Genomic DNA, 20,144 nt, shown 5'->3' with positions numbered 1-20,144 from the left:
CAGACCCTGTGCAAGGTCAGGGAGAACGAGGAGCAGGTCGTCCTAGTAGCACCCTACTGGCCCACCCAGACATGGTTCTCAGATTTCACGCTCCTCCCCTGAGGAAGGACCTTCTTTCTCAGGGACGGGGCACCATCTGGCACCCACGACCAGACCTGTGAAATCTCCACGTCTGGCCCCTGGATGGGATGTCGAAGACCTAAGTGGCCTACCACCCACAGTGGTTGACACGATCATTCGGGCTAGGGCTCCCTCTACGAGGCACCTGTATGCCTTGAAGTGGCATCTGTTTGCTAAGTTGTGTTCTTCCCGATGCGAAGACCCCCGGAGATGCGCAGTTGGATCAGTGCTTTCCTTCCTGCAGGAGAGGCTGTCCCCCTCCACCCTGAAGATGTATGTAGCTGCCATTTTGGCTCATCACGATGAAGTATTTGGGGAAGCACGACTTGATCATCAGGTTCCTGAGAGGCGCTAGGAGGTTGAATCCCTCCAGGCTGTGCCTCGTCCCCTCGTGGGATCTCTCTGTAGTCCTTCGGAGTCAGCTGAGCTTAAGGCAATCTCTTTGAAGACTGCCCTCCTGATTGCGCTCACTTCCATCAAAAGAGTATGGGAACTGCAGGCGTTCTCTGTCAGCGAATCATGCCTGGAGTTACGACCGGGCTATGTGCCCAAGGTTCCCACAACCTCTTTTAGGGATCAAGTGGTGAACCTGCAAGTGCTGCCCTAGGAGGAGGCAGACCCAGCCTTGGCGTTGCTGTGTCCGGTGTGAGCTTTATGCATCTATTTGGATCACATGCAGAGCCTTAGAAGCTCCGAGCAACTCTTTGTTTGCTTTGGTGGACAGCGGAAAGGAAGCGATGTCTCCAAACAGAGGATTGCCCACTGGGTCATTGACACCATCGCAATGGCATATCAGACTCAGGACGTGCCACTTCCTGTGGGGTTATGAGCCCACTCCACCAGGAGTGTGGCGGCCTCCTGGGCCCTGGCCAGTGGCGCCTCCTTGGCAGACATCTGTGGAGCAGCGGGCTGGGCAACACCCAACACCTTTGCGAGGTTCTACAATGTCCAGGTTGAGCCAGTCTCAACCATTGTATTGGCAAGCATGAGCAGGTAAGTTCCGGGACAAACTGGCCGGGTGTACCGCTTGCGCATAGCGCCTTTCCCCTCCCTTGAGGTGAAAACTTGTGCTCTTGACTCCCAGTCGTGTTCACAGACTGTGATCCCTGGATGACTTTCCTCCTTAGCCCTCTGGCAGTTGAGTTTGCGGAGAAACTCGCTGACCGGCCCAGTACATGCGCTAATGAGCCCCTGTACTGAGGTAGGTGCTCCACATGTGCTGGTTCCCCGAAGGCGACCCCATGTGATATCTTACGCAAAATTGTTTCCCTGATGGCAAACTGCGTCTTCCTTGGACAGAGGCTCCTCTGCCCCCGGTCGCCATGCTCTGTAGAAACTCCTTCCCTACATGGAACCTCTACACATGACATACACTATATTGCCAAAAGTATTCGCTCACCCATCCAAATAATTGAATTCAGGTGTTCCAATCACTTCCATGGCCACAGGTGTATAAAATGAAGCACCTAGGCATGCAGACTGCTTCTACAAACATTTGTGAAAGAATGGGCCGCTCTCAGGAGCTCAGTGAATTCCAGCGTGGTACTGTGATAGGATGCCACCTGTGCAACAAGTCCAGTCGTGAAATTTCCTCGCTACTAAATATTCCACAGTCAACTGTCAGTGGTATTATAACAAAGTGGAAGCGATTGGGAACTCAGCCACAAAGTGGTAGGCCACGTAAAATGACAGAGCGGGGTCAGCGGATGCTGAGGCGCATAGTGCGCAGAGGTCGCCAACTTTCTGCAGAGTCAATCGCTACAGACCTCCAAAGTTCATATGGCCTTCAGATTAGCTCAAGAACAGTGCGTGGAGAGCTTCATGGAATGGGTTTCCATGGCCGAGCAGCTGCATCCAAGCCATACATCACCAAGTGCAATGCAAAGCGTCGGATGCAGTGGTGTAAAGCATGCCGCCACTGGACTCTAGAGCAGTGGAGATGCGTTCTCTGGAGTGACGAATCACGCTTCTCCATCTGGCAATCTGATGGACGAGTCTGGGTTTGGCGGTTGCCAGGAGAACGGTACTTGTCTGACTGCATTGTGCCAACTGTGAAGTTTGGTGGAGGGGGGATTATGGTATGGGGTTGTTTTTCAGGAGCTGGGCTTGGCCCCTTAGTTCCAGTGAAAGGAACTCTGAATGCTTCAGCATACCAAGAGATTTTGGACAATTCCATGCTCCCAATTTTGTGGGAACAGTTTGGGGATGGCCCCTTCCTGTTCCAACATGACTGCGCACCAGTGCACAAAGCAAGGTCCATAAAGACATGGATGAGCGAGTTTGGTGTGGAAGAACTTGACTGTCCTGCACAGAGTCCTGACCTCAACCCAATAGAGCACCTTTGGGATGAATTAGAGCGAAGACTGCGAGCCAGGCCTTCTCGTCCAACATCAGTGTCTGACCTCACAAATGCGCTTCTGGAAGAATGGTCAAAAATTCCCATAAACACACTCCTAAACTTTGTGGAAAATCTTCCCAGAACAGTTGAAGCTGTTATAGCTGCAAAGGGTGGGCCGACGTCATAGTAAACCCTATGGATTAAGAATGGGATGTCACTTAAGTTCATATGTGTCTAAAGGCAGATGAGCGAATACTTTTGGCAATATAGTGTACTTCCGACAAGACTCGGTAAGACCATATGACGTATTCCACTCAAAATACCCCCCCCCTTTGGGCAGGGTGTGGTCTCCCCCGACGCAGACACTTATGGCTCCCAGTCAGTTAACAAATTCCACTCTTTTTGGGGAGAAAAGAGAGGGAAAAGAGGCCTCAGCTAGGCTAGCCTGTCCCTATAGTTGGGCAGCTGACTTGTTCCTAACGGACCATTTGACGCTCATAAGAGCGTTGGGGGAGGTTACTTGACGGCCTGGTGCGCTGGCTACGAGGCACACAGCAGTCTGCCCATCACACACCCCCAGTTCACGTAACACAGTTCAGCTAGTTGTGGCATTTTGTATAGGGAACCCTAGTGTCACTACATCGACACAACGTCGAGTGAGTGATAGATAAGGTATGTCCTGGTTACTTTCGTAACCTCCATTCCCAGATGGAGGGAACGAGACGTTGTGTCCCTCTTGCCACAATGCTGAACTACCCGCTGAAATGGCCGGGACCTGGTCTCGGCTCCTCAGCACAAAACCTGAATGAGTGGTTGCATTCCAGCACCTTTTATACCCGTATTTCCGGGGGGAGTGGCATGCAAATTCCACTCGCCAATTCTCATTGGCATTTTAAAATAAAAGCAGAGGTGTTTGGGGCTCCCAAGAGTGACCCCTAGCGTCACTACATCGACACGTCTCATTCCCTCCATCAGGGAACGGAGGTTACGAAAGTAACCAGGACGTTTCTCACCTTGTGTGCCAAATGGGGAACTGATTAGCATGTTATGCCTCAGTCACCTGAATGTTTATATACATACACACACACACACACACACACACACACACACATATATATATATATATATATATATATATATATATATATATATATATATATATATACTGTTAATACAGAACTACATTTGGTTTTATCTACAACCTCATCTGTGATCTCAAAAGCTTGAAACCTGTGAAATGTTTTTTTGTTGTTTTTTGTAGAAGAATACCCCTCTTAGACGATAAGCCCCATCCTAGCCCCTGATGATTTGGTCTCAGCCCCTGCTGTTTTCAAATCCTAATCATGCCCCTGGTTAGTATGCAGTTCTTATATCTTTTCCTAGAACTCATTCACACTGGTGGTGTAATGTGACACTTGTTGGGTAATTATTCTAAATTGTTGTCCAATATGCAAAATCATTTGAATTGATGCAGGGACAGGGTTAAACAAATTTAAAAAAAATGTAAAGTAAATGCAAACAACTTTCCCCCCTGAAGGTCACAGTATCCATGTTTCAATAGATGTGGATTTCCTGAAACAGTAAAAAAATTTTAATCATCAAAGTGCTATGTAACACGATTACTAGCTGAGGTGCTGTTAAGATGTTTTGTGAAAGAGACCACTAAAAGTAACTATCAACTGTTGTCTTCAATTTCTTGTTTCTCTAATTAGGTTAGTAATGATTGTAAATTGAAGCACTATGGTTTACATTATCTAAAGTAAACAACGAGTTAAATATTACAGAAGCAGAAATACTATATTACACGAATTAGTATGACCAAAAAATGTCAACTTTTAAAAAAGGGGGCAAAAAGGCTGGTCCTCTTACGCTAAAAGTCATTAGAGCCTGCCCTTCATTGTAGCAAAAAAGATAATTTACTCTGGTTGCTTTAGACAGATTTAACATAATACTCAGTGATCAACCACAATTTACAGTACATTAAAAACTGCAAAACCCTTTCAAAATCAATGCCAATTTTCTGAGGACTTTTTAGACTCCCGTTTTCTTGCAGTTTAATAGGAATGGAATCGTATAATACATTTCATACAGACCCCGTTTACACCTGGTATTAAGATGCGTCTCGGGTGATTCGATCACGTGGTCAGGTGAGACACATCACTGTTTACACCTGGCCATTTAAATGTGTCTACTGTGACCACTTGTGATCAGATTTGGAGGGGAGGGACTCTGTTTCATTATGAAATACATCAATCACTATGTCAGTGTGTTACTGCATGATAAACTATAAAAAAGCCAAATAAAGCGCAGAAAAAAGGCGTGCTATTTCTCAAAGAAGCTGCTGAAATATAATCTAAGCAAAAAATCAACATTTCAAGCAGAATTATCCATTATTTTAGTAAATTATGTTTACTAAACTATAACTACAACTATAAAAATGAGTTGTATTAACCTGAGCTGCAGATGTTCGTGCTTCTCATAAGTGTCCCTGCATGTTGATATCAAACACACCGAAGAAGGTCTTTGAAGTTCTCTCGCTTGTGTATATATCCTTTTTTAATTTTTCTAATCGGACGGTTATTTCCTTTTAAACAGTTTGTAACCGGCGAAGTTTTAGCGCAACAGTTGATTGACAGGTGAGAAGTGGCGTTTCGCTGCTGTCGTGACGCATACAGGACAGATTTGCGTTTCACCTCAAATGTGATGCGGTTACATGTGTTTTTGACCACATACGTATGTGGTTTTTGTGATGCGATCACAAAAGGTTTTAGACCCTGTTTAGACCTGTATTTAGCGCTGACCACGTGTGATCCAATCACCAAAAATGCATCTTAATACCAGGTGGAAATGGTGCCATAGAGACAATGTCTGTATTTTCTACCACCTCTAAAGTAGGAAACTTTTATGAGTGATAATTCTAATGCAAATTTAAAACCAATACAGAAAGATAGCTGCAGTTAAACAGTTTATTGCATGACAGCTTACTTTGTAAACTTCTTTGGATGATCAGATGTTGGTAATCATGATAAACGTCTTCCATAGATTGGCTCTTCTGAATTGTGTAACAAACATTGAGTAAAACTGAGATTATGTGAATATATCATTTTGAATGAGTAATGAGGAGAAGAAGTGCTGCCCAAAATGTAACTTAAAGTGACGTTTTGCATCTTCTGTTGTTTGTGGTGTGGTGTAATGCTCTACTTAATAACTGCCTGACATATGCTTTGTGAATTTAGATATGGACATTTGTATCAGTGAAATCAGTGGTTTAAGCAAATTCAAATGTGTTTAAGGCAAATTAAAGTGTCATATATGAGCCTGAATTCTCTCAAATGAATGGAAATTGTGCATCCCTTTTTCACGAGCAATATTCCATCTGAAATCATGCTTCCAAGTAGCATTTACACTTTCCTTTTGTGCTTTATTATTTGTTTCTTTAGTGTCTCTTGCTCATCATCTGAGTACAGACTGGAGGGAGATTACTTATTGGGTGGTCTTTTTGCCTTACATGAAGTGGATCATGCTACACCCCTGTCCACCCCAGAGGCCATTGAATGTTCCAGGTAAGCAAGGACTTTAAACACATGCCTTCAACTTAATGCTTATCACTCTCTGAGTCTATGATTTTTGCTAGAGAGTGTTGTAAATTGAAGCAGCATTTCCTCAGTACTTAATTGCAAGTCATGTTTCTAAGATTAAACTTCAGTTTAAGTGCAATTAACTTCCTTACTCATGTTTTCTAGGCACATTAACTCGGTATCTGGCTATCAGATGTTTCAAGTGATGAGGTTTGCTGTTGAGGAGGTTAATAACTCCACCACCCTTCTGCCTAATGTTTCTCTAGGCTATGAGATTTTTGACTATTGTTCTGAAACAAAAAATTTTCCTGCAGTCTTCAGTTTTATCTCACAAAATGGATCAATAAAACCTAAAGAAATGCTCAATGACCATCAGCCTAAAGTGATTGCTTTAACAGGACCATATGGAAGCACAAGAACTATGACAATTGCACCATTGTTCACAGTCGATCTTATACCAATGGTAATTTAAATAAAGAAATACACTAACTTGATACACTGTATTCAGGACTACCAAACCGTACAGTACCATATTAATGTGATGACTAAATATATACAGTATATATAATTTTAAGAATTTGTATAAAAATAGTAAATATAAAATAGTGTTTTCTTCTCTGTCAAAGGTGAATTATGGAGCTTCCAGCTATGCGTTAAGTAATAAACTTCAGTATCCCTCATTTCTAAGAGCAGTTCCCAGCAACAAAGATCTGATACAGATGATTATTCACATCATACAGTGGTTTGGATGGAACTGGGTTGCCTTCCTTGGAAGCCAAGATGCCTACAGTGAAGATGGCCTAAGACAGTTTAACAAATATATTATCAATAATGGCATTTGTTTGGCCTACCAAGAGACTCTCAGCTTAGACGCAAACTACAGTCTAGTACTTAAAAAAATGGAAATGCTCAAAATCAATGTCATTGTGGTTTTCGCTGTGCCACAATTTGCAAAAAACCTAATCAAAGCAGCCATAGCGAACAACATCCGAGACAAAGTTTGGATTGCAGGTGAAACATGGTCTATGGACCAACAGCTTCAAAGAGAACCAGGAATTGAGAAAATTGGTACAGTTATTGGCATTACGGAGCGATTATTGACATTGCCTGGATTTGATGAATTCATCTATAAAGCCAAAGGAACATCTAATGTTCATAACAATGATAGCGTTGAAGTCCAGAGTGACACATGTAATCAAGCTTGTGAGAGCTGCACATTGTTGACCGCAGAGGAAATTTTAAATGAAAATCCCACATTCTCATTTGGCATCTATGCAGCCATATATACCATAGCTCATGCATTACATAAAGTTCTGCAATGTGAGATGAATGAATGCAGAAACACAACGGTTAGGCCATATATGGTGAGTGAAGGCATTTGAATGTGCATGATTTCATTATCTATGGAACATAATTTTGAAGTAAATTAAATAACTGCATGATAAATAAATAGCTTTTATTATGTGTAAATATTATTTATCGTTTATTCATAAATTGCATGAATTTATGTCTATTATATTAATATTATAACAATATTATTTTATGTTATTATTCATAAATTTTGAAAATGTAATTTTCAACACACTTTACAACAGCTTCTGGGAGAAATGAAGAAAGTAGATTTTCCACTCAATGGTCGTCAGGTGAAATATGATGATCATGGTGATCCAATCGTCAGTTACGCAATTGTGCTTTGGCACACTGAAGCAAATCCTGCACAGTTTAAGATGGTGGGTACATATGATACATATCCAGAAATTACCTTTACCATCAACAGCTCTCTCCTCCTCTGGCATAACAATTCTGTAAGTTATCTTTCTTTGTGAGCCTTTGTCTAAACATTTAGCTTTCCTGATTACCTTCAATAACACATTTTTCTAATTCATAAAGGTTCCTTTCTCAAACTGCTCTGCAGAGTGTATGGAGGGATTTACAAAGCTACCCGAGGGACTGCATGATTGCTGTTTTTGGTGTAAAAAATGCCCAAGGAACAGCTATGTTAATTATTCTAGTAAGTATCTTAAGCACTGGTCAATGACACCTTGGCATTTCAGCTTTTTCAGTCCATGCTACCACTACAATACTTCATTGTCAGTGCAGTCTCATAATGGAAAGCTAAGGTAGTGACTTTTTGCATGCACCATGGAAAGATCATTGTCAGTTGCGTGTGGTGGACTTTTGAATTGAGGAGGCAAAATGTCATTTCAACTGTCGTTTTTTGTTTCTTTACAAGTCCAATATAAATTCTTATTTCAGTTCCAGTTGACATTTAAATTAGGGCTGCAACGGTACATGTATCCACACCGAACTGAACGGATACAGGACCTTCGGTACGGTACACGCAGTCACACAAATGATATATTAGAATGTGTGAAGCCAATAACAAACAACACAAACCGTGTGCGACTAAAATGAATAAAGATTGCAGAGCAACACAGCACTGCACGGAATCAAAACTTAACAGAACAGAGTGCCACTTTACACTAGAAACTGTGTATCAGATAAATGAATGTTAAGTTTATGCAGACAGATCTTTCATCAAACTGTGCACTGCCCCGGCGGCTTTCACTTTCACATGCTGTATCCGTGTTTATGTCTGCGTCTCCCACTGAACGCACTTAGATGCGATATACAATATGGAACAGCCTTTCTGCCCGGGCCCGGGACAAAAGGTCCAGTTGTCCCCCCTTATCGGTGGCCCTGCTCAGGAAGCACATCTAACATGATGACTAATTTGCGGCAACATTATCCCCAAGTCTCTTGAGCTTACGAGAGCAAAGCATAAACAGCCTGTGTAAGTTAGTCTCGCCATGGCATTCAAGCAACCTCTCGCTGCAAGCTCAGACGGGGTTAAAGTGATAACAAATGCCATAGGAGTATTTATTGCTGCATATATGCCACCATACTCGGTCGTCAAAAACGTCTTGGTTACTGATGTAACCTCTGTACCCTGATGGAGGGAACGAGATGTTGTGTTGATGTAGTGACACTAGGGGTTCGATCTTGAGAGCCCCAATCACCTTTGCTTAAAATAGAAAAGGCCAGTGAGAATTGGCGAGTGGAATTTGCATGCCACTCTCCACCCCCGGACATACAGGTATAAAAGGAGATGGCATGCACCACTCATTCCAATTGTTGTGACCTTCCAGCGAGTTAGGTAAGGCATCTCCCTAGTCCCGTTAAGGGGGGAGGGGGCACTTACCTGCAAGTAAGCTACCGGTGGTGCCTTTCCTGATTTGCTGTTAAGCAATTTCCCACCGAGCACTTTCTAGAATAGTGCTGGGAAGTGCTCTTCTCTATCCAGGAAGCAGAGCACTACGGAGACCACATCCTACCAGAGGGAGGTTAACATGTGGAGCATACCTCACATGGACTTACCAACGGGGAAGTTCACATATGGAATGATACCACCGGAGGGCCCTATCTACAGAGAGGGTACGCAGCCACATTGGTCGAGGCAGAGAAAGCTCTGGCGAGGGGAAACACAGGGTTCACCTGCGGGGAAACCGAACAGTAGAAACTCATCATATGGGATTACCAAGGGGGAATCACCATGCATGGAGCACTGAGCCTGAGCACACAGGCTCACCTGAAAAGGGATATACCATGAGTACTGGGCCTGGTGTCGTTACTCCTCAGCCGAGTTCGTCACCAAACAGTGCTTAAGAATTAAAGAGGCGTCCAGGGTTCACTGGATACGGCGAACTGTTGTGGACAAAAAGGCGCACATTATCACCTTTGAAAAAGGGGAAAGGTGCAATGCAAGTTGTACAACTAACCAGCCGCCCAGTCTACCTGCTGTTACCGTGTAACACTCGAGTTGAAACCTGGCTTATGTGTAGGATATAAAACCTTGCAAAGGTATTGGGTGTAGCCCAACCCACAGCTCTGCATATGTCTGCTAGAGAGGTCCCCCTTGCCAGTGCCCAGGAGGATGCAACACCTCTACTGGAGTGTGCCCAGACTCCCAAGGGGCATGGCAAATCCTGAGATTGGTATGCAAGAGAAATGGCATCCACAATCCAATGGGCTAGCCTCTGCTTGGAGACAGCTTTCCCCTTCTGCTGTCCTCCAAAACAAAGAGCTGCTCAGGGCATCTAAAGCTCTGTGTGCGGTCCAGATAGATTCGCAGGGCGTGAACTGGACACAGCAACGACAAGGCTGGGTCTTCCTCCTCTGAAGCGAGCACTTGCAGGTTCACAACCTGGTTCTGAAAAGGAGTGGTGAGAACTTTGGGCACGTAATCGGGCCGGGTCTCAAGATCATGTGAGAGTGTGCCGGCCTGAACTCCAGGGATTTGCTGGTAACAGAGAGCGCCTGCAAGTCTCCTAGCCTCTTGATGGAAGTGAGCACCACCAGGAGGGCCGTCTTCAGAGACAAAGTACTGAGCACAGCCTGCTCCAGGGGCTCAAAAGGGGCTCTCTGTAGGGCAGGTAGGACCAGAGAGAGATCCCAAGGGGGAATCAGGTGGGGTCTAGGAGGATTCAACCTCCCCGCACCCTTGAGGCACCTGTTGATCAGGTTGCACTGTCATGAGTGCCTCCAGTGCCAGGGAGGTGCTACTACCAGGAGCATCAGATCCGAGAACCAAGTCCGGTTGGGCCAGTACGGTGCAATGAACAGGACTTGCTGCTCGTCCTCCCTGACTTTGTACAAAGTCTGTGCAATGAGGCTCACTGGAGGAGACGTATACTTGCACGGCCCCCGAGGCCAGCTGTGCACCAAGGCACCTGTGCCAAGGCACACAGTGAGAGAACTTTTGGGAGGCGAAGAGGTCTACCTGCGCCTCCCCGAATGTCTCCCAAATCAGCTGGACTACTTGGGTGTGGAGTCTCCACTCCCCACGGAGTGTTACCTGCCGTGAAAGCGCGTCCGCTGCACGGTTGAGGATGCCCGGCAAGTTGCGACATGAGTGTATGCAGCCTTGGTGGTTTATGTACGCTACGGTCGCTGTGTTGTCGGTCCGGACCAACACATGCTTGCCTTGAATCAACAGCCGAAGCCTCTGCAGGGCCAGCAATACTGCCAGCAACTCTAAGCAGTTGATGCTCTGCCAAAGGAGTCAGGGCCCTGTCCAGAGCCCCGAGACTGCCTGCCCATTGTACACGGCACCCCAGCCTGAGTTTGAGGCATCTGTTGTGACCACAACGCACCTTGGGACCTGCTCTAGGGAACACCTGCCCGTAGAAATGCCAGGTCCGACCAAGAGCTGAAAGGAATCATTCAAATATTATTTATTTTTAAAACACCAAGTCAAGTTGGTACTCAGAAATGGATCAGAGGAGAGTCTTCTCTTTTGATACACTGGTGCCTAGTTCCTCTGACTTAGTCACATGATTTTCCAAACTACAAGCAATCCCTGACCTAAAACTTAAACACAATAAAAAATCTTACTTAAACTTAATAAATTATCAATAAAATAGTTACAAATCAAAATAGAACAACATATTTGTTCTCTGGGAGCCGGGCTAAATTCTACAATCCTGACAGAAATCAGACCCTCAGTCACACCTCAGAGGCCAAATACACAAATGACCTGCAACATTCATGATTATAACATAACCTGAATAAATATACATGGTTTAAAAATACATTGATTACCTTTGGATTATAACAATTGCTAGTGAATGTATTCAAGTCATTATCAGGCCAAAGAGACAGGGGTAAACCAGCCCCTTCAACTGCCACTGCCGAGAAGACTAAAACGTGATGGCTCAAATGGTGCTTCAAAAAGGGGAGAGCCCTTGCTGTGATTTTAACTGGGAGCTGGGAACTGGAATATTTATTAGTTAGGCAGAAAGCACACCACATTTGCAGTGTTGTGGGAGGCTTAGTCATACAGCCCGACAGACAAAGAGAAGACCGCAGTTGCAGTGTCACAAAGCTTAGACACACTATGTGGGGGACAAATTAAATATGGCTACCATGGATCTGTTGTTTGAAGCATTTGACCGACTATCTGTCATGTGGGACATGGTTTCTAAAGTGTGTGCTGAGTGCATGCATGTCTGCGATGTGGTCTCAATTTGTGACTGATTCTGGGTAGCTGTGTGTTCATCTTCCATACCAATCTTAACCACTGTGGATGAGGGTGAGTGCCTTCTAATCAGTGTAGCAGACAAGATCTCTGTGTGTTATTAAAGAAGTCTGATGGACCAGACTTGACGAAAGTTAGTGACTGTGCTTAAGCAACTAAGAGAGGGGTTTGGACAAGTCATTGAATGATTGTTGCCTCAGTTACAAGGCAAAAATTAGCTGGAGTAGAGGTTTCTTGTGTATAAAAATGAATCATTAAATAATTAAATAATTGTATTTAAAACCCCAGTGAGCAAGCCGAAGGGAGAAACCAGGCTCACTGTGGGGGCCAGTTCCCCTCTGGCAAAACAGCATGAATATAATGGCAATATTAGTTATTTGTGTGCAATGCAAGTCATGGTTTAAAATTTGTAAACTAAGTAAGTGTTAAGGTCCAGTGTTTAAACAAAGATTTTGTATGAACTGTAAGATTAATGACTAATATCTTTGAAGTCCATCCTGGATTAACTGCAGAAGTTCACATAGATGCATTGTCCTTTGTTAGTTGGCTGATGATGGCTTTTGTTGGCAATTAATTGATAGTCTATGTATTCCATTTCAAGAGTGTTGTCCATCAATTGACAAAGGTGATGCAGGCAGAGATCAATGAAGTGGATCGCAGTTCAACCGGCAGGTCATTTTGGTGAGGTTTGGTGGAATCCATCCTAAATCCAAGTTTCAGGCAGTGGCATATGAAGTATCCGATGACTTACAGTTAGAGTTGGCACCAGTTCATCCTCTGAAGTCCATCATAAAAGACCGAAGTGATGTCTAGCTAGCACCGGCTATAGTTTGTCGTCATCACTCAGCAACACATAGCAGTGGAGTCTGACACCAAGCAGGAACGGAGCTGGATCTGTCCAGCTATGGTAACATTGGGATATGAATACCGAGGCTGAGACAGGGAAACAAATAAAATAATATTAGCATAGATGTCATTCAGTTTATTGCAGAGTTATAGATTATGAGAAATGTTTCTGAGAAATGTTTCTGGTTCCGGCAGACCTAACTAAAGCAGCCTAATTGTGAGGTGATGGATAAATTAGGTGTATGCCTGGCTAAATAGATGAGTCTTTAGTCTAGACTTAAACTGAGTGAGTGTGGCTGCATCCTGAACAGTGTTAGGGAGACTATTCCATAGTTCAGGGGCCAAATAGGAAAAGGATCTACCTCCTTTTGTGGATTTTGATATTCTAAGAATAATTAACAGGCCAGAATTGTGTGATCGTAATGAACGTGATGGAATATAATGTGACAGAAGGTCACTTAACCCCTTAACTGGCACAGTCAACGTTTTTCAGGTATTTTTTATGTTTATTGGACTATATTACCTTAAAATTCTACTTTAATCTAGATAAACCTTATATCGTTTGAAAGCTCTAAGTCTCCAGTTTCAAAATCTGCCCATTGTTTGGCGATTTGAATGATGTAGTTACAGTAATGCATTAATTAGTGCCATTCGGTTGTCGTGCGTAATCCATTTGCGCATCTGGAGCGCACATACTTTGCCAAGCAGCAGAAATCGCTTTTTGTCACCATCAGGACATGGATCCAGTGAGCCCAAAAAAGTATTATTCAGTTCTAGAATTTTTAGAAGAGTTTGATAACAGTAGTGATGAGGAAAACACTGATTCCAGCAACGATGAACCAGGCATATGCTTTTTTTGTTGTTGTTCTTATGTTCAATATTTACAAATAAAATGATAGTATCTGATCAATACAAATAGTTTGATTTAAAAAAAAGGAGATAAGTAAATACGCAAGTAACCAGGACATTCCCTATCTGTCACTCACTCGATGTTGTGTCGATGTAGTGACACTAGGGGTCCCTATACGAAATGCCGCAACTGGCTGAACTGTGTTACGTGAACTGGCGGTGTGTGACGGGCAGACCACTGTGTGCCTCGTAGCCAGTGCACCAGGCCGACACGTAACCTCCCCCAACACTGTTATGAGTGTCGAACGGCCCTTTGGGTACAAGTCGACTGCCCAAAAGATAGAGACAGGCTAGCCCAGTCGTGGCCTCTTATCCTCTTTTTTTCCTCTCCCCCCAAAAAAAGGAATTAACCGACTGGGGCCACCAGGTCTAGTCGGGGGGGGGGGGTGTCAGGGCGTACCAGAGCGGGCAGTGGGAGGATTCTTGGGAGGTGAACAGGTCTACTTGTGCCTGCCCGAATAGACTCCAAATCAACTGCACAGATGGTTGACATATGCTACCATTGCCGTGTTGTCTGTCCGAACTAACACATGCTTGCCCTGGATCAACGGCCGAAACCTCCGCAGGGTGAGCAGAATTGCCAGCAACTTGAGGCAGTTGATGTGCCAACGCAGCTGCGGGCACGTCCATGAGCCGGCGGCTGTGTGCCCATTGCATACAGCACCCCAGCCCGTTTTGGAGGCGTCTGTCATAACCAACGCGCCTGGAAACCTGCTCTATGGGAACGCCTGCCCGTAGAAACGTGAGGTCGGTCCAAGGACTGAAGAGGCGGTGACAGATCGGCGTGATGGCCACGCGATGTGTCCCGCGGTGCCATGCCCATCTCGGGACTCGAGTCTGAAGCCAGTGCTAAAGCGGTCTCATATGCATCATCCCGAGCGGAGTGGCCACCGCTGAGGATGCCATATGCCCCAGGAGCCTCTGAAACAGTTTCAGTGGAACCACTGTTTTCTGTCTGAATGCCTTCAAACAGGTAAGCACCGACTGTGTGCGCTCGTTCGTGATGCATGCCGTCAACGAGACTGAGTCCAACTCCAAGCCGAGAAAAGAGATGCTCTGAACCGGGAGGAGCTTGCTCTTTTCCCAGTTGACCTGAAGCCCTAGTCGGCTGAGGTGTGAGAGCACCAGGTCCCTGTGTGCACAACACATCCCAAGAGTGAGCTAGGATTAGCCAATCGCCGAGATAGTTGAGGATGCGAATGCCCACTTCCCTTAGTGGGGCAAGCGCTGCCTCTGCGACCTTCGTGAAGACGCGAGGGGACAAGGACAGGCCGAAAGGGAGGACCTTGTACTGATACGCCCGACCCTTGAATGCAAACCGCAGGAAGTGTCGAGGTAGAATCGAGACGTGGAAGTACGCGTCCTTCAGGTCTACCGCCGCGAACCAATCTTGATGCCGGACGCTCACTAGAATGCATTTTTGCGTCAGCATCTTGAACAAGAGTCTGTGTAAAGCCCGGTTCAGTACTCGCAGGTCCAAGGTTGGCCGCAACCCACCGCCTTTTTTCGGTACAATGAAGTAGGGGCTGTAAAACCCCTTCTTCATCTCGGCCGGAGGGACAGGCTCTATCGCATCCTTCCGTAGGAGGGTAGCAATCTCCGCGTGCAAGGTAGCAGCGTTCTCGCCCTTCACCGAGGTGAAGTGGATACCGCTGAACCTGGGCAGATGCCTGGCGAACTGAATCACGTAGCTGAGTCGGACGGTCCGGATCAGCCATCGTGACGGATTGGAAAGTGCAAGCCACGCGTCCAAGTTCTGGGCGAGGGGGACCAAGGGGACAATCTCGTTGGACGTACCGGTGGGTGGGGCCTTGTGGCAGGGTGGAGCCTGAGGTGCCACACCATGTTGTGGCCGTGCTGAGTTCAGGGACATCAAAGCACTTATCTGGCTCCTTGTGACCACCCCCAGAACAGCCTGGGACGGGGGAGGAAGAGGCCTTTCCTCATCACCCATGGAGACTGTCACATCGGGGGCAGATTTGTGCCACAGCTGGGTGCGCAGGGGCGGGGAGACCGCCGCTGGAGCGCCAAACCTGCCAAAATGGAATGCTGGACGGTGGTCGTGATGACGGCCGTGCACACTGGGTATGGGATCCAGGGAACAAGGAAACTGTTGGGTACCACAGCCACTTGGGCATGCTGCGAAATTAAATGAAAAGGCAACAAAAGATTCTCCTCCTGGCCCTCCACCGGGGGATGGAGTGGTCTGCTTACCAGCTCCAAGGCAGTGGGTTTCATCATCCCTGGGTCACCCATCTCAGGGGCGCTTCGAAGCCTTTCGCGGATAATTGGTGGCCGGCCGTGAGATGTGTGGCGTCTGCTTCCTGCGGTGGGCTCCACGCCGGGGCCGGGCTGAAGGGGCGGGCTGTGGCGGAGCCGGTGCAGTCACCGCAGGGAGATGCCCTTGGCAACGAGCAGGCGGGGTGCGGGATCTTGAGCCGCGCTGGAGCAGGATGTGCTGGATAGCCTCCGTCTGCTGCCTCTGGCGCCGCGATCATCATTTCCGCGTCAGCCTGTGACTGGGTGACCTTACCCGAGGGGGGGAGCCCAGCTGAGGCTTCCGCGTCCAACTGGAAGAGCCCACTCTCCGATGCTGCGTTTGAGAGCTCATCAGCTTTGCGGGCTCCGAACAACAGGTCGAACTCACGAGACAAGCTGGTGGACTCATCCAGAAGCTCGATCGGGGCAGACGAGCATGCTGGGGAATGGGAGGTCTGTGGGGGGGATACCCAGCGGAGGTGGTCCCATTGGGGTCCCCAAATCGCCCCCAGTGCTAGAAGAGAGTATATTTTTCTAAAAGAGTATATTTCTAAAAGAGCGGCACACACGGAATGTCTTTTTAAAGACGCGTCTTTTGAAAGATGCCTTTCCGTTTGTGTGTTATTCCTGGGCGCGGGCTCGCCTCATACCCGTAGGTAGAAGGACCGAGGCAGGGAGCCGCTGGGGTGGCTTGCTTTCTTACGAAAGCAAGCCGTGACCGCAACGTTGCCATGGTCATGTTCTTGCAATGAGTACATGATCCATCCAAGAACGCTGTCTCTGCGTGGGTCGCGCACAGACATGAAAGACAGTGATCGTGACCGTCAGAAGTTGAGAGATAACGACCGCAACCAGGAATAACACACAAACGGAAAGGCATCTTTCAAAAGACGCGTCTTTAAAAAGATGTTCCGTGTGTGCCGCTCTTTTAGAGAAATATACTCTTTTAGAAAAATATACTTTCTTATTTCTGCCGAAGCACCCAGGGGCGTTCTCTGCAGTGCACCAGTGCAGAGGAGGGAGAAGCCGCTGAAATGCGCCGTCAGATCCAGCAGATGTGAATGAACAGTCAGCTCAGTAAACATCGACCATTTGGCTAAGAAGAGAAAATATGAATGAGTGGTTGCATACCAGCTCCTTTTATACCCGTATGTCCAGGGGAGTGGTATGCAAATACCACTCACCAATTTTCATTGGCCTTTTATCAAAGACCAGAGGTGTCTCAAGCTCCCAAGAGTGAGCCCTAGTGTCACTACATCGACACAACGTCGAGTGAGTTACAAAGTCATTTGTAACTCTGATAATTGCAGTCTCTGTACTGTGATGGGGCCTAAATCCTGATTGAAATTGTTCATATATACCATTTCTCTGTAGTAATGAATATAGTTGGGACGACACTATCTTTTCTAGTATTTTCGACATAAATGGGAGATTTGAAATCGATCTATAATTAGCCAGTTCTCCAGGATCAAGCTGTGGCTTCTTAATAAGCAGTTTGATAACTGCCATTTTAAAGTTTCTTTGGACATGACCTAAGGATAGCAAGGAGTGAATAATATTAAGAAGAGGATCTGAGATTACAGGGAATACCTCTTTTAAGACCTTAGTTGGTATAGGATCTAACATACATGTTGTGGCTGTTTTGTTAGCTCTTCGTGACCTATGACAGCGAAGGATTGAAGTTGCTCATGAGGAAATTTATGAGACTGTTCTGAGGTGCAGTGACAGTTGATTGCATAATTCAAAATTTATTTCTGATGATTTCCATTTTTCAGTAAAGAAAATCATGAAGCATTACTATTGTGCCTCGACGGAATATCTGGTTCAGTCAATGATTTATTCCTAACTAATTTAGCCACAGTACTGAATAAACACCAAGGATTGTTGTGGTTGTTTTCTATGAGCTTGCTATAACATGCTGACCTGGCAGCTTTTAGTGCCTGTCTGTAGCTACAGACACTATCCTAAAATGCACCGTGAAATACCTCTAATTTTGTATTCTTCCACTTGCACTCCATATTCCAAGCTGCTCTCTTGAGAGCATGAGTGTGATCATTGTACCATGGTGTGGCCTTTTTTCTTTACATTTTCTTTAATCGAAGGGGGATCAAGAGTGCTAGAGAAGACTGTATTTATATTTTCTGTTATTACATCAAGTTCTTCTAGACTTTTTGGCTTACTGAGTATGTGAGACAATTCTAGAAGATTATTAGTGAAGCTATCTTTAATGGCCGAAAGAATAGTTCTACCTGAACAATAGCGTGGTGTAGATTGAGTGACATTAGCTGATTGCAGCAAACAAGAGATGAGGTAAGGATCTGAGATTTCTATAGCATCAACCTCAACTCCATATGACAGAATTAAATCTAGCATATGATTATGTCAATGAGTTGGTCCTGTCACATTTTGTCTGACTCCAAGAGAGTTATGAATATCAATAAATGCTAATCCAAATGTGTCATTTTTGTTATCTACGTGAATCCTGAAGTCACCAACAATTAAAGCTCTAAAGATTTACAGTAACTACAAGATCTGATAGAAAATTTGCAAATTCACCAAGGAAATCCGAGTATGGCCCGGGTAATCTATATACTGTAGGAAGACAACAGAGATTTGTATTTATATCTGATGGTGTCACATTAAGCATTATTAGTTCAAAAGACTTAAACTTATATCATGTCCTCTGAGTAATACCAAAAACTTCACTGTAAATTGTAGCAACACCTCCTCCTTGACCCTTCAGACGAGGCTCATTTTTATAACAATAAACTGGGGGGGGGGGGGTTGTGGAAAAGGCATGCTGACATACTTGAGTGATTGGCAGTTTCATAGTGAAAGAATCACTTGAATCTTGAATGGTATATTTTCTAGAGAATAATTTAGAACTGTTTATCAAATTTTAGGCTACTGTCAAACAGTACACCTAAGTTCCTAGCACACAAAGTACTGTATGGGTGAAGAGAGCCTAGGTCAAAGATCGCAGTTTTCATTCGGTCCAAACAACATAATTTCAGTTTTTCTCTCGTTAAGGTTTAAAAGGTTGTGTGCAAGCCATGATTTAAGTTCTTCTAAGCATGCTAAGAGTGGCTGTATAGCGTGCTTGTCATTATGCTTTTGAGGGAAATAGATTTGGGTGTCATCCGCATAACAATGGAAGGATACTCCATATTTGTTGAAAAAGGAGCCTAAGGGGAGGATATATAGAGAAAACAATAAAGGACCGAGAATTGAGCCCTGTGGTACGCCACAACAGAGATGCGCTACAGAAGATGAGTGAGGTCCAAGACGGACAGTGCATAGATAGAGTTAGCAGTAAGGAAGGACTGGAGTTGCACTAGCACCACTTTCTCCAAGATTTTGTAGATGAAAGGCAGATTGGAAATAGTCAGGGAAGTGGGGTCCAGATTAGGTTTCTTAAGATAAGGCATCACAGTGGCATGTTTAAGGCAATCAGGGACAGTACCAGTGTATAGGCATTTGTTGATGACAGACTGTAGCCCAGGTCCAACAGTATCAATTATTAATTTAAAGAAGCGTGGAGGAATGACATCCTGGGGACACATGGTGGGCTTTAGGTGGTCAATAACGTCTTTACATGTTTGCAAAGAAATGGGCTCAAAAACAGACCGTGTAGAAAAACAGGATGTAACATTGGATGAGGCATACACAGAAGGAATCATCTGAGATCTTATAGTAATAATCTTATTAGAGCTTTTCACTGATGTTTCAGGGGGCAATCCTGTGGCACCAGCTCAGAATACGGATTTAGCTCACCTTTAATCCAGGTCTCCATGATACATAAAAGATCCAGAGCGTAAGAGGTAAAAAAGTCATTTAGGATAAAAGTTTTATTTACCAGAGACCATGCGTTGATCAAAGCCACTTTAAGCCGCAAATAATCACTCTCAGGCAGTGTTGCTTAGCACAGCGGTCGAAGGATTTGGGAGTTCACTCCGCCACGACGAATGCGAGGAGGTATACAACAGGGAGACACAGAGGGGGAGCCAGGAGTGATGAGTCGAAGCCACCAGTGTGGTACCTCCAGCGAGCGCCAAAC

At 45.2% G+C, this 20,144-nt stretch overlaps 1 protein-coding gene across 1 annotated transcript in view; it reads left to right on the top strand.

Annotated features, from left to right (window-relative positions):
- Positions 1 to 5,842: 5,842 nt before the first annotated feature.
- Positions 5,843 to 20,144, top strand: part of LOC127424728 (taste receptor type 1 member 1-like) — a 57,617-nt gene continuing 43,315 nt past the window's right edge. The window contains exons 1-5 of the mRNA XM_051670150.1: positions 5,843 to 6,021; positions 6,202 to 6,499; positions 6,663 to 7,400; positions 7,632 to 7,841; positions 7,927 to 8,047. Of these exons, the coding sequence (XP_051526110.1) occupies positions 5,843 to 6,021; positions 6,202 to 6,499; positions 6,663 to 7,400; positions 7,632 to 7,841; positions 7,927 to 8,047 (1,546 nt within the window). The remainder of the gene's footprint in view (positions 6,022 to 6,201; positions 6,500 to 6,662; positions 7,401 to 7,631; positions 7,842 to 7,926; positions 8,048 to 20,144) is intronic.

This window comes from Myxocyprinus asiaticus, chromosome 33, assembly GCF_019703515.2.
Source record: "Myxocyprinus asiaticus isolate MX2 ecotype Aquarium Trade chromosome 33, UBuf_Myxa_2, whole genome shotgun sequence".
In the NCBI taxonomy this organism is placed as follows: Eukaryota; Metazoa; Chordata; class Actinopteri; order Cypriniformes; family Catostomidae; genus Myxocyprinus; species Myxocyprinus asiaticus.
Note: the sequence above shows the minus strand (reverse complement) of the source record. Positions and strands in the feature narration are given on the sequence as shown.